This window comes from Falco biarmicus, chromosome 7 (genome assembly GCF_023638135.1).
Source record: "Falco biarmicus isolate bFalBia1 chromosome 7, bFalBia1.pri, whole genome shotgun sequence".
NCBI classification, from domain to species: Eukaryota; Metazoa; Chordata; class Aves; order Falconiformes; family Falconidae; genus Falco; species Falco biarmicus.
The window spans coordinates 32,588,024-32,600,157 of NC_079294.1; the positions used below are offsets into that span (position 1 = coordinate 32,588,024).

At 38.5% G+C, this 12,134-nt stretch overlaps 1 protein-coding gene across 3 annotated transcripts in view; it reads right to left on the minus strand.

Annotated features, from left to right (window-relative positions):
• Positions 1 to 3,511: 3,511 nt before the first annotated feature.
• The window catches only part of CLMN (calmin), a 77,102-nt gene continuing 68,479 nt past the window's right edge, over positions 3,512 to 12,134 (minus strand). For all 3 annotated transcript variants that reach the window (XM_056345017.1, XM_056345018.1, XM_056345019.1), the window contains 3 exons: positions 10,742 to 10,802; positions 9,659 to 9,720; positions 3,512 to 8,146 (listed from right to left, as the gene is read on the minus strand). In XM_056345017.1, coding sequence (XP_056200992.1) covers positions 7,993 to 8,146; positions 9,659 to 9,720; positions 10,742 to 10,802 — 277 coding nt within the window. In that variant the 3' untranslated portion in view covers positions 3,512 to 7,992. The remainder of the gene's footprint in view (positions 8,147 to 9,658; positions 9,721 to 10,741; positions 10,803 to 12,134) is intronic.

Genomic DNA, 12,134 nt, shown 5'->3' on the forward strand with positions numbered 1-12,134 from the left:
AAGTAATGCAGAGGTGGTAGATGCCCCATCCCTAGAAGCATTCGGGCTCAGGTTGGATGGGGCTCTGAGCAACCTGATCTAGTTGAAGTTGTCCCTGCTCATTGCAGCGGGGTTGGACTAGATGATCCTTAAAGGTCCCTTCCAACCCAAACCATTCTATGGTTCTATGATTCTGTAAGTCAGTACTGCTAACAGGACTGGACCCAAATATCCCAAATTCTCAACAGCATTATGAATATTCTCTTACTACCTACAAGGATTAGGTATGGGAGAGGACGGTCCAATAGGCAGGTAGCAGCTACTCCAGGCGTGGTGAGAAACACATTGAAAGCATGTGAGATTTGATTTTGTAGAAGGAACAGAGGAGCTTTTACAGTTCCTCAAGCATGATACCCACCAAACTTTTAGAGAACCCCATTCACCATACACTGTTTTCTTTGTCTGTGTTTATGCAGTTTAGATATATTTTTCAGGAGATACATCATGAGGCTGATTCTGAACTGTATTGAATCTCTGTTGTACTTTATTTTCTTTTTCTCATATACTGCAAAGGGAATTAAGGTGTAGAGGGAAGAACGCAGTAAATAGGAATCAGTACCGCACCTAGTAATTTACTAATCCACAAGTCTAAACATTTGCATAGAAACAGGCCAGATAAACTGAATTGTAAGAACAGTAAGTAATTAAGCACAACTGGTTTTGTAAGCTTTCTCATGGCTTGCCTTTATAAGGCATTTATATGCATTAATAAATTAATACATCTTCACCTTTATAAAAATACAGAATTCATTCTGTTTGTTGATCAGAATAAAAGTTTAGATTCTTTATTCAACATCAAAAGTTGCTTTTTGGGGTAGGTGGGGAAACAATGCACTTCATTAATTTGCTGTGTTTACTGAGATCTCAGCTAAAAAATGAATATAATTTCTGACCATGAAAATTAATAAATAGATAACAATAACACATAATAAAATACATAATATATAAAATATATAATATATATAGTAATAATGAAGAAATAAGTAAGAACAAAATGGTTCTCTCTCCTGAACTGAGAATTTTGAAGATAGGGAGGAAAAAGGACAAACCCACAGATAACAGATTATATACAGGAAGCCTGTCCATTTATTTCAAAATTGGAGATTTTATAAAATAAATTGGAACTATTCACTAGTAAATACTATTCTTATTACAGCATAACAGTTTCTAAAAACATTTTCTAGTGTACCAACTATACAGAATAAAATATTTCTTTCTCACAAAAATTAGCTTTGAGCAACAAGTGCAAACATCCAATACACACCACTGACTGAAAGCATTCAGAAGAAATGTATTCAAAAGTACGCAAAAATGCATCTCCTTCAGTGTATCTTTTGATACCACTCAAATCATCCCAGCATTTGTTCTTGTTTAAATAACCATCATTCCTCACCACTTGCCAAAGAGAAACACGTATTTAAAATATTACATTCCTTACTTACATATGATTTCTTCAGGATAAAAGGCCTTCATTAACTCTTTAGCAAACTAGCACTTTAGAGATTACATTTTAAACTGGAGAACATTAATCACAAAGGTAAAACAGTTTATTCAGCTTTTTACACAGCAGAATACAATAGCACAGTGGTATGCCTATTAAATATGCTTTGTTCAAGACAAAAGCAGAAGTTGAACTTTTTATTACAATAAAAATAGACTTATTTGACCTGTGTAAGTTATTTGGCATTAAAAAGTGATGGCATTATTTCTCTCAAAAATAAGCAGCATATAATTTGATTTAATATTTATATTTAATATAACTTGATTTGAATCAGACCAGTCATTTCTAACTAAACAATGGTGATTGTCAGTTACAGTCCTACTAATGGCTGTGGATCAGGACCCCCCTGTACAAACTGGTCCTTGGACACAGAGCAGATCTGTTCTGTGAATCAAAGAGATTCCAGGAAGGCCCAATGGAAGTAATGAAACTATCTGGGGAATAAAATATTACCTGACCTGAACACAGCAGTGAAGGCCAGGATCTAGCCATTCTTGGAAGGGTAGGTTTTAGTATTTCTGAGTTAAAATTATTTATTTTTATTGCCCCTTCAAACTTTTCATGAAGAAAGAAGTACATTAATCACCCAGGGGGAAATTTTCTATTCCAGAGACATAAACTTAGACGTTCCCCTCATGGTGAGAAAATAACACAGGTCTCATTTTTCCATATCAGCAGTAGCAGCTGCCTGGAAAGGAGTCATCAAAAGTGCCACTGAGGTGGAAGGAAGTTTTCCATGTCTCACATTTAGAGGAGGAAAGAAATACTTTGATATTCCACAGTTTCAGTTAAGATAACCATGATATGAACATGGCACTTGAAAGTAAAAGGTATATAGTGAAAATAAAAGCATGTGAGAATATTATTTTATACCTTTTATTTTCATTAAAGATAGTAAGCAAGCTATCCCATTCAGAGTATGACTTTTCCGTATCATTTAATGTGCTTATATGTCCCATCCTCCTGCATGAGCAGCTTCACAATCTTGGGGCAGCATGGGCTGGAACAAGCCATACTGCAAGTGCTCTTTAGATGCAGACCTGGAACATGAACAAATGTAAGTTGGGCAGCTGTAAATTAGCGTTCTCAGTGGTATGCGGAGGGAAGAATTTGACGTTATTTACCTGACAAAAAACTGCACAGTGTGGAAATACAAAAACTCGGGGGGGGGGGTTTTACCTCCATTCAGATCCACTATCTATTAGCTCAATGGGAAACAGCAGGCAACCTAATGTCAGGGCAAGGGCTTTCAGCTGTAGTGGTTTGGCAACTTTCACGGCTACATCCCAGACTGTAACCTCACCCTCATCTTCCAGCCATCCATTCCCCGCTGCTGTTCTCTTAAGCAAAAATAGAAGTAGAGGTTAACATCCTAAAAGAAAAAGAGGGTTAATACCGCAGAATTTAGGCAAACAAATGCTACGTGTACGATGAGGTTAACGGAACTCAGTGGCATTGTTTGGGTACATTGGATTTCAGGGGGTCCAGCGCTAGGGGCAATGCATAGGCTGCAGCTACTTCCTGGCCTATGTGATTATCGTCAATTTAAGTCCCCTCAGGGCCAGATCCTGTAGCGTGTGCTTAGCACACAGATGGGTTGTGTTGACTTCCACAGAAGTAGAGGAACTGAACACATCACTGGATGCATTCAAGTTTGCGCTTGGCAAGAAGGGACTCCAAGTACTTAAAGCTAGCGTGAGTGATAATGCACTATTATAACTATTACCTTGTTAGATGGCTGAACATGATGCCACATAGACTGGCCAAATTAATCTTCTAAAGCTCTGATTCTGTGGGGATTGGTGCAGAAAACCCTAAAAAACCCCACTGGGTTTTGCATGGTACCCGTGTAAACTCAGTGGAGCACTACTTGGATAAAGAAGTTACAGCCATACTGAGCTGGAGTAAACTGAGAGTCTCCAGAAGATGTACAGGATTTAAGTGTGTTTAAACACCAAATATCGACATGTAGAAATTTCAGCCTCAGGAAGCTTTAATGGAAGAAAGCAGCTTAATCACTCAGTATATTTTGCAACTTTAGCTGAAAGTTTAACATCACAAAATGACACATTGCTATGCAGCTTTAAGAATCACACAATTGTATTCAGTCATTTCCCATGTTTTTCAAGTCTACTGTTCATTAAAAACCCTTCTGCTTTTTGCAGTTTCCAGTTTTCCTATGGATGACACAAGCAATGCATAGCTTAATGTTCATTCTCATGAGTCATAATTAATAAATAATCATATCACATACATAGAATTTTACAGGTACTCTTAAAATGGTTTTACAGTTCTATTAAATATATAGATAAAATAATCACTGCTATATAAAAAATCATTTTAAAACAGCTGAACTCTCAAGCTTTGCATAAAATTCTGTAGACACATTCATTACAATCTAGAAACTCAATAAAAATACATTTTAGAGCTCAATCCATCAAAAATATTCATGGCACAAAAGTGATTGTCATTTTTTTTCTGTAATCTGTGCTTGCCCTACCTTTGCACTGATCATTTCCTACAATTTAGCAAAGGCTATATTCAATTCAGTTTGTAGATTATGTGACCGTTTAACTCGAACTCTATCTGTCCCATAAACATTTAGCAGGGTTCTGTCTAACAGCTTACCTTTCCTTGCACTTTCTATAAAATCCCAATGAAACATTTTGGAGTTAAGTTACGTGACTACAGTAACATTGAACCATCTTATTATAGATGTCTCTCAGTCTTTAATGGTGCTTTTGTGAACACCAAACATCCTTTACGCAGTGATCCTCAAGCACTTCCTGACACTTACACTTCACAATCATATGCTACCCACACATCTGCTCAACAACAACGGGTTTTAGGAAGGGTCTTAGCAGATTGGTACCCTTGTGTATCTGAATTCTGCTGCTAAATCAAAATACCAAATGCGCCAGTTCAAGCTTAGCATTTTCCAAAATCCTAGACAAAAATTCAGGAAAAACTTCCTTAATCAGACAGTGCACATATCTGTTGGAAAATGGATACATGACAGATTACCCACCAGCCTTTAAAACCTCCGCTACCTCAAGCCAGTCCTCTAGCCGGCAAGTTAAATCAGGCTTTGACACAGTGAATGCCTCACAATCAGGCTTTTAGACTGAATAGCTCAGAATAGGACACAAAGACCAACCATAGGCATCATTTTCAGAATGGGGCACTTGCATTGAGGGATTGGATCTTGCAGCGTGGAAGAAGAGATGCAGGTTTACAGGTCAATTTAAGTGGGTGAAGCTGCTGCTTCTTTAGATGTTATTTGTTGCAGTTCCAAGTAATGGCAAAACTCCTGAGGAGTTCAGTCTCTTTATGCACAGCTGATGATACCCGTATAATCACTCTTAGCTTTTTACCTGGGATCTTCTCACCCATGGAATGGCTGAGTAAGGTACGCTGCTTCTGTTATAGCAGCACCACAACCATACCAACCCAGATATGGCAAGCAACTTAATACCTAGTACCATGGACTAATTTAGTATTCTTTTCAGCTATTTTGCATGGAAGGAACAATCTCCATCCCTTAATGGGATGCGCTGGAAAGCATACATTAGTTTAAACATTAGCTGCGACGATCAGGACAATTGCTGCATGCTGTTTGACATTTAAACTACCCATCTCACTGTTTCAGTCACTGTTCATCAGTGGGAAGTAAGAAGGAAAACCCTAGGTTTTCTTCCTATTGGAAGAAAATACTGTGTAATGAAATTGTCAGCATCAGTGCATTCCCATTCACTTTTCCATTCTTTATGGACATCAGTTGTTTAGATGAGACATGCAAAGACTTTCTGATTAATTCTCTTAGGAGGAGGGAGAGAAGACAGGAGGGAGCTTACTTCACTTGATTGAACTTTTGATAGCTGTAAAGTTCCGTGAGTTGGATGCGTCTAAGAGACTAATCCTACTCCAGATTATCTCTGCTGAAGACTAAGAAACATGGAAGAACCAGAGAGTAAGATAAAAAAGCTCAGAAAAAGTTGTCATAAACCGAAGGAGCCTGTGAAGAGTGGCACATAATGAAAACCTGCCAACACTTTTGCTCCAAACTAATATGCATTGCTACTTGCTGCTATTAAATAGATGCTGTACCCCAAGCCTGGTATTCACTGGGTTTTAGGATAGAGATATCAAGTTTCTTGTATTGTTTCATTCTTTCAGAGAAAAAGCACTAGCCCTTCAATGTTATATTTAAGCCTGTATGAAGAAAGCATCGTCAAAAATTCTAATACAGGTTTTCTTTCAGAAGAAAATATCACTGTCATCATCAACAAGCACAAACATGTTCCTGCATCACAACATCAGATGACTCAAAATGTTGAACATTTTCATCAGCAAGTTGAAAGACTAATTTTTTAGCGTATGTTGATTTACACTGAATTAAGTTGGGAAATTTAGATCTGTTCCTCACCAAGCACAAAGGATCTTATTTTTAGATTTGTGGGGTGAATCCAGCTCTAGTCAATGGTGACAGGAAAGAATAGGAAAGATTTCAGTTTTCTGTTGACTGAAAGAGGTTCAGAAATTTATCTTCAATGTTTAAGATCTCCTGCCGTGCACTGCTGCTATTGAATTCTAACTGCAGCTCAGAATAAAAATCCCAGGGAAACAAAAACCTTATGAAGAAGAATGAAGTGTGATGGACAGTTAGGATTATCCCAGCAGATAACATGACTACAGACAGGTACCTGCAAATAAATGAAGTTCTTAGTTCAGCTGAAAACTAAGCCAGGGCAGAGATACACCTTATGCTAAAACAAAATATTTAAAACTTACAGCCATACGTTGTAACTTTTGCTCAGTGAAAATTATAAACCCCTCATTTTATGAAGCACACTGCAGCCAACCTTGCAAATTTTCAGGTGGATGCAGCAACATGATGTAGTCTCATAAAGCATACTACGAAACCAAAAATGTCCTGATGAAAAATAGTGACTTCACTAAAAATCACACAGAGAAAAATTACTGCTATCAAATTGAATTTGAAGACTTCTCTTTTATCCTGTAATGCACAGGTACACCTTCTCTGCCAAAAATCATAAACCAAATATCCTGAAGTAATCACTGATGTGGACAAAAATTACAAGATGCAGAAGTGGCTCAACCATGTTTGTGTACAAGCCACAGGAGTCTCTTCAGTTGCCCTAGAAAGTCAATGCCAGCTGTCAGCATTTCTCTGTATTTGATTTTATATCTGTCTTTTCTTTCTTTATTGATTTGGGCATTTAAAGGATATTTCTAATCCTTTTACCATGCACTTGTGCCTTAACAGTAGTATCAGCAAATTATTATTATTTTTCTATCTTCAAAAAAGAGGGTATCTCCACATGGTCTGCTAAGTAAAAACAGCAGAGAAAAGAAGAAACAGCCTCAGAAGCAGTGAGGTACTTAAAAAAAAAAACAAAGAAAAACCAAAACCAAAACCATGGTATCTCTTCCTGAAAAAATTGCAAAGTTTCTTGATGGCCACCATCAGTAATGTACAAGGAGTCTTATTTCTTCAGGTATTCACTACAGAATTTTCTGGGCCAAGATTCCCCATATGATCCCTCCTAAGAAGCAGCTGGCATGTATGTTCTTCACACTGAATAGAATTATAGAATTATTTAGGTTGGAGAAGATCTTTGAGATCATCAAGTCCAACAGTTAAAACAGGACTGCCAAGTCCATCACTAAACCATGTTCCTAACTACTGCATCTACGTGTTTTTTAAAAACCTCCAGGGATGGTGACTCAGCCACTTCCCCGGACAGTCTGTTCTAATGCTTCTCCGCACCCAACTTATTCCCATGAATTAAACATAAGAAAAGGTGCAGGATAAAAATGAATTTAGATTCTAAAACCCCAAACTCCCCTACCCAAATAAACCATCAACCTGATTTTGTTGCTCCAGTTGATTGCCGTTGGAATTGTAATCAGTTCCTGGGGTAGGCATGTTCCACCACCTGCAGCTCTGCTCTGCCTCCAGCTCTTCCAAAGAATTCAATGGAAAATGTGAAAAAGCATTTCTAGCCTTGCCCTTGTAGATGGGCCAGATTCATGGGCAAGCCAGCACCACCCCTCTTCCACAGCTGTCTGGCCCTACATAACTAAACGAAGCCAGAAGAATGATTTTTGAAGACTAGAGCTCTGGATTGTTCATATTTCTACTGATAATTATCTGGTTTTATTTAGCATCTTATAAAGCAAGGCACAAATGTACAAAATTGCGTCTACTAAATCTGGTCAATTTTATATATATGTACACAATTATCTAATATAAAATGTGCTTAGACACTGTCATAGCACAACAGTAGAGGAACTGAGGACAACCTGATAATGAACACAAATACCAGGTCCTACATTTCTGTTTGTGCTTCACCTGAAGGAGCATATTCATATGCAGATACACAAAGCAATCCAGCCACCATCCTTTATTTTTCCCCACCTCACAGAGATTAAACTTTGTTGCTAAGAAGATGTGGAAGGAGTAAAAGGCAGTAGACCAGCACCCAGAAGAAAATGATGAAGTAGAATAGCTCTGGCTGGTCAACGATAGTAATCTCATGAGTTGGTGCTGGAGTCTCACTTGCTTCCAAGTCCTTTTTCTTCCTGAAAACAGGAGGGAATTTGATAAGAGGCAGGCAAAAGAAGACACACACACACACACACACAGAGTTAATATTTACTGTAAAGATCAGAGGGTGGACTAAAAGACAGCAGTTTAATGAACCATTTCAATCTAGGCAGTTGGAGTCCAAGCTAGACTAGGAGGTGCATAATGGGCCTCAGCAGTGTGTTCCCTTAGGAGCCAATGTACGTAGCAATTAATCCTCTGAAAATTCTGGGCAAATTCTCAGGTAGTTTAAATACATGCTGTTACAGTACAGTCCTTTGGTTTCCATCAGTCAAAAAGATGCCCTTTTATATTCAGAACAGTAAACATAGCTCTGGGCAACACATACCACACTTTCACAATTTTACTTATACACTGTATCTGACTTGGTACACTTTCCCAAAATCATCTACATTCAGAGCTTCTCATGTCAGACATCAGAACATTAAGCAGAAAAAGCCCAAGACTTCCAGAAACCAGTTAGCAGTTGAGGTTTTGTAGGACAACTCCAAAATTTGAACTTTCCAAAATTCCAGCTGTAGTTCTTAAGGGCAAAGCCTGATGGACTCTGCCAGTGCCACTGAGCTCTCACAAAGAGAAGAAAAGGTCTCAGAAAGGCACAGGATGGTACACTCATTTTACGATTTTATAATACTGTATGATCACCTGCTGGTAGGCTATTTTTTAATCTACTTTTGGAGAAAACTGAGTTTTGTCCTGTTTTTGTGAGTCTTGTCTAGTTTGGGGCATCCTACTTGCTCAGATACATGCTTGAGTATTACACAAGTGGTCAGCAAACAGCTATTCATGAATTTTTTAAGAGAAGCGTAAGTGAGATCAGGACTGGATCCCGATAATATTTTGTGTGCTTTCTGCATTTAAATGCAACCATCATTTTATCTAGAAGTTCTGGGAGGTACTACTCAGTATCAGCTGAGAGGGAAAACCTAGAGCAATCCTTGGTTCTTACAGATACACAGAACCTAATACCAAAAAGATACACACGCTGTGCTCAGGATCCATCACCCTAAGTGTAAACTAAACACAAATACAAATTATAAAAACTCCTGGGTGCTTTAAAAAGGAGAGGCCAGAATTCCACTGAAGTATTGTCTTTCCCTAGCACTGAGCATACTAAATATTGTCTTGACAGCCTTCTAAACCTAGAAAGAGTCATCACTGCCAGAGGGCCTCATCTTTGAAGTCCTCCCACTCTTTTCTTGGTGTGAAATCTCCACCAAGTGGGGAAAGTGCTCACGGTCTTTCTTAGACAGCTGAATCTTTCTTCTCAAGTCAAGAAAACGCATTTTAGTCAAGGGGGAGACTGAGCAGTAAGGAAGTTTCACACCTTACACCTATGGGAAATACGGACTCTGAGCCATTACACAAGACATCCAGTCAGTCTCTACCATTACGGTTAATTTTCATTTCCCTTTGTAACATTGTTAGAAGTACTTAGGAGTTATGGATTCCTTGCCAAAGGCTTTGTCTGAATAAGAATGACTCACCTGATAATTAACGGATTTTCACCCATATCTGTCACCTTCTGCTCATTTACACCATACATTGCCTTAAACAAACCAGGAATAGATTATTAAAAAAAAAAAAATAAAATTCAGCATTTCTCAAAGTTGGTAACTGTGTTTATTTTATGCAGAGTATCTCTAACATTTGCTCAAATAAAATGTAAGTGTGCTTATAAATTTATTCCCTGCTAGCACATCCACCACTGCGGTCTGGTAACACACACAGAAAAGGAAAAAAGTTGTGAAACAAAGCTCCCCTTATTCATATATATTTCTAGTAGCTCTGACAGTGTTGCAAAACCAAAGCATCTGTGTGAAACCCCCGTTCATTGAACACTGGTGGCAGCATTTCTTTAAAACTCTAAGATGCTCAGAATTTTATTTTGTACTGAAAAGAGTCATATTCCTATCCTTGCTCAGTGTGCCCAGACTGCTGATGCTGTCCCGTCCTTCTGACTTAAAATATGAAAATCCAGAGCTCATTTGTATAGCGTGCTCTCCAGAAACCAGTATGAATTACGTTTGCCAGTAAGGATGCAGTTTCACATTACAACTAAAATTCTTTTAGGGTTATCTGGTGCTACTGAGATAGTACAATACACAGCTACTACAAAGGAGAGGGAAAGGGCCCAGTCTTTCATAAAAAGTGCACTTCGGGAAACACCCAGCATTTTTGCAGGGCCAGGACCAAGACACCAATATACATACAGAGAATGCACAAACTAAAAGACACTGGAGCAGCAAATAAAGGTAGCTTCAAAGAAGCAAAATGATGCAAAATACAGTTAGAACAAAGTAAGCCTCAGAGTTACAATAGATTTAATTGTATTAGGTACTAATTTGTCGGTTTGTTCAAGGTTCAATAACGTTCAGTTTCATATATTTAGGAGAGTTCAGTAAAGCATTTCAGCTATGCCTGGTTTTGGCACTATATTTATTAGAAGTCACAGGGCTTTTGTATTATCGCAGAGCTTTATATATAGAGTAGACGCTCTTACAGTATGTGAACTTTTGCAGTTTAAGAGAGACAGAGAAACAGTGAGAGGTAAATTTCCACATACTTACCTCCTCAGAAGTATTAGGAAATCTTTTTCGGAGATAAGTGTTGGAGTCACTGTCATTGGTTCTGAAATGCATGTAAAAGCAAAGTTTTTTAAATTCCTAAAGCTAAGCTGTGTTTTGACTTCAAAGAGAGCCACTGCAATTGCACATGCTAGTTCTAAGCTATGCAAAACCACAAATATGCTTTGTTGCATGTGTTAGGATATGGACTTGAATTTATCAGTAACATGATAAAAAATAGCTTTTGGAAAATTTGACCCACAATAAAAAACCCATATGCTCAAATTGGACCCTTCTCTGAAAAGTGGTATTTTATAGGGGTTTTGCACCTTTGACATCATTGATATTTAAGTGAGAGTATACCTGAGGTTTTATGGCTGTCTCTATAAATCCAAAATTGACAAACCTTGCAGGGAACAGAAAGCGTTAAGGAGACAATGGGTTTTTCTAAGCAAACTCTTTCAAATTCATTGAAGTGCTATAGTGATAAGCATCAACAAATGCTTCATGCCATGCGGTTCATGTCCTGCTCAAATAAACGTATTTATTTGAGGAATAAGAACTAAATTATAATGTAAGAGGGAACACAGGTGAATGGAGTAAAATTAGCTGAGTGCCTCCGTACTGGGTCTGGCTGGGGTGCGGGTGCAGTAAACTTTCCCTACAGCAGCCCCTATAGCGCTGTGCTTTCTATCTGTAGTTAGAATGGTGCTGGTAACACACCCATATTTTTTGACTGTTGCTAAGCAGTGCTCGAACAGCACCAAGGCTGTTGCTCCAATCCCCCTGCCCCAAAGGCTAGTAGGCTGAGGCTGGGCAAGAGGTATATTCCATATCATATCACGTTACGATCATATAACATCGTATGATATAGATATAACATAACATATCATCAGAGAAAGGAAGAAGCTGACAGCTGGACACACACGCTCTCATTATTAAGGCATTTGTCTTCTGAAGCAAGCACTATGCCTGCTGAGGCCCTGCTTCCCAGGAAGTGGCTGGACATCACCTGCTGATGGGAAGCAGACAGTTAGTCTTTTTTTGTGTGTGTCTCCTTTTGCTTTGCTTTTTTTCATTAAACTGCCTTTACGTCGACCCATGAGTTAGTCATCTTATTTTCTCCCCCCATCCAGCTGAGGATGGGGAGTGAGAGAGTGGCTTGGTGGGTGCCTGGTGGCCAGCCAAGGTCAGCCTACCACAATCTCATTCGCTTGTTCATAGACAGAAAAAAAGTCCAGCAAATGTCTGTTGGAATGGAGCAATGTCACGCGTCCATGTAACGTCACAATGCACACAGGTTATTTCATCTATGTTACAAAACACTATTTCTGTTAGGAAAACAGTTATAACACTGCTGTGTTCAAAATGCACTGGGGTTCCAGTTGGGTTTTGT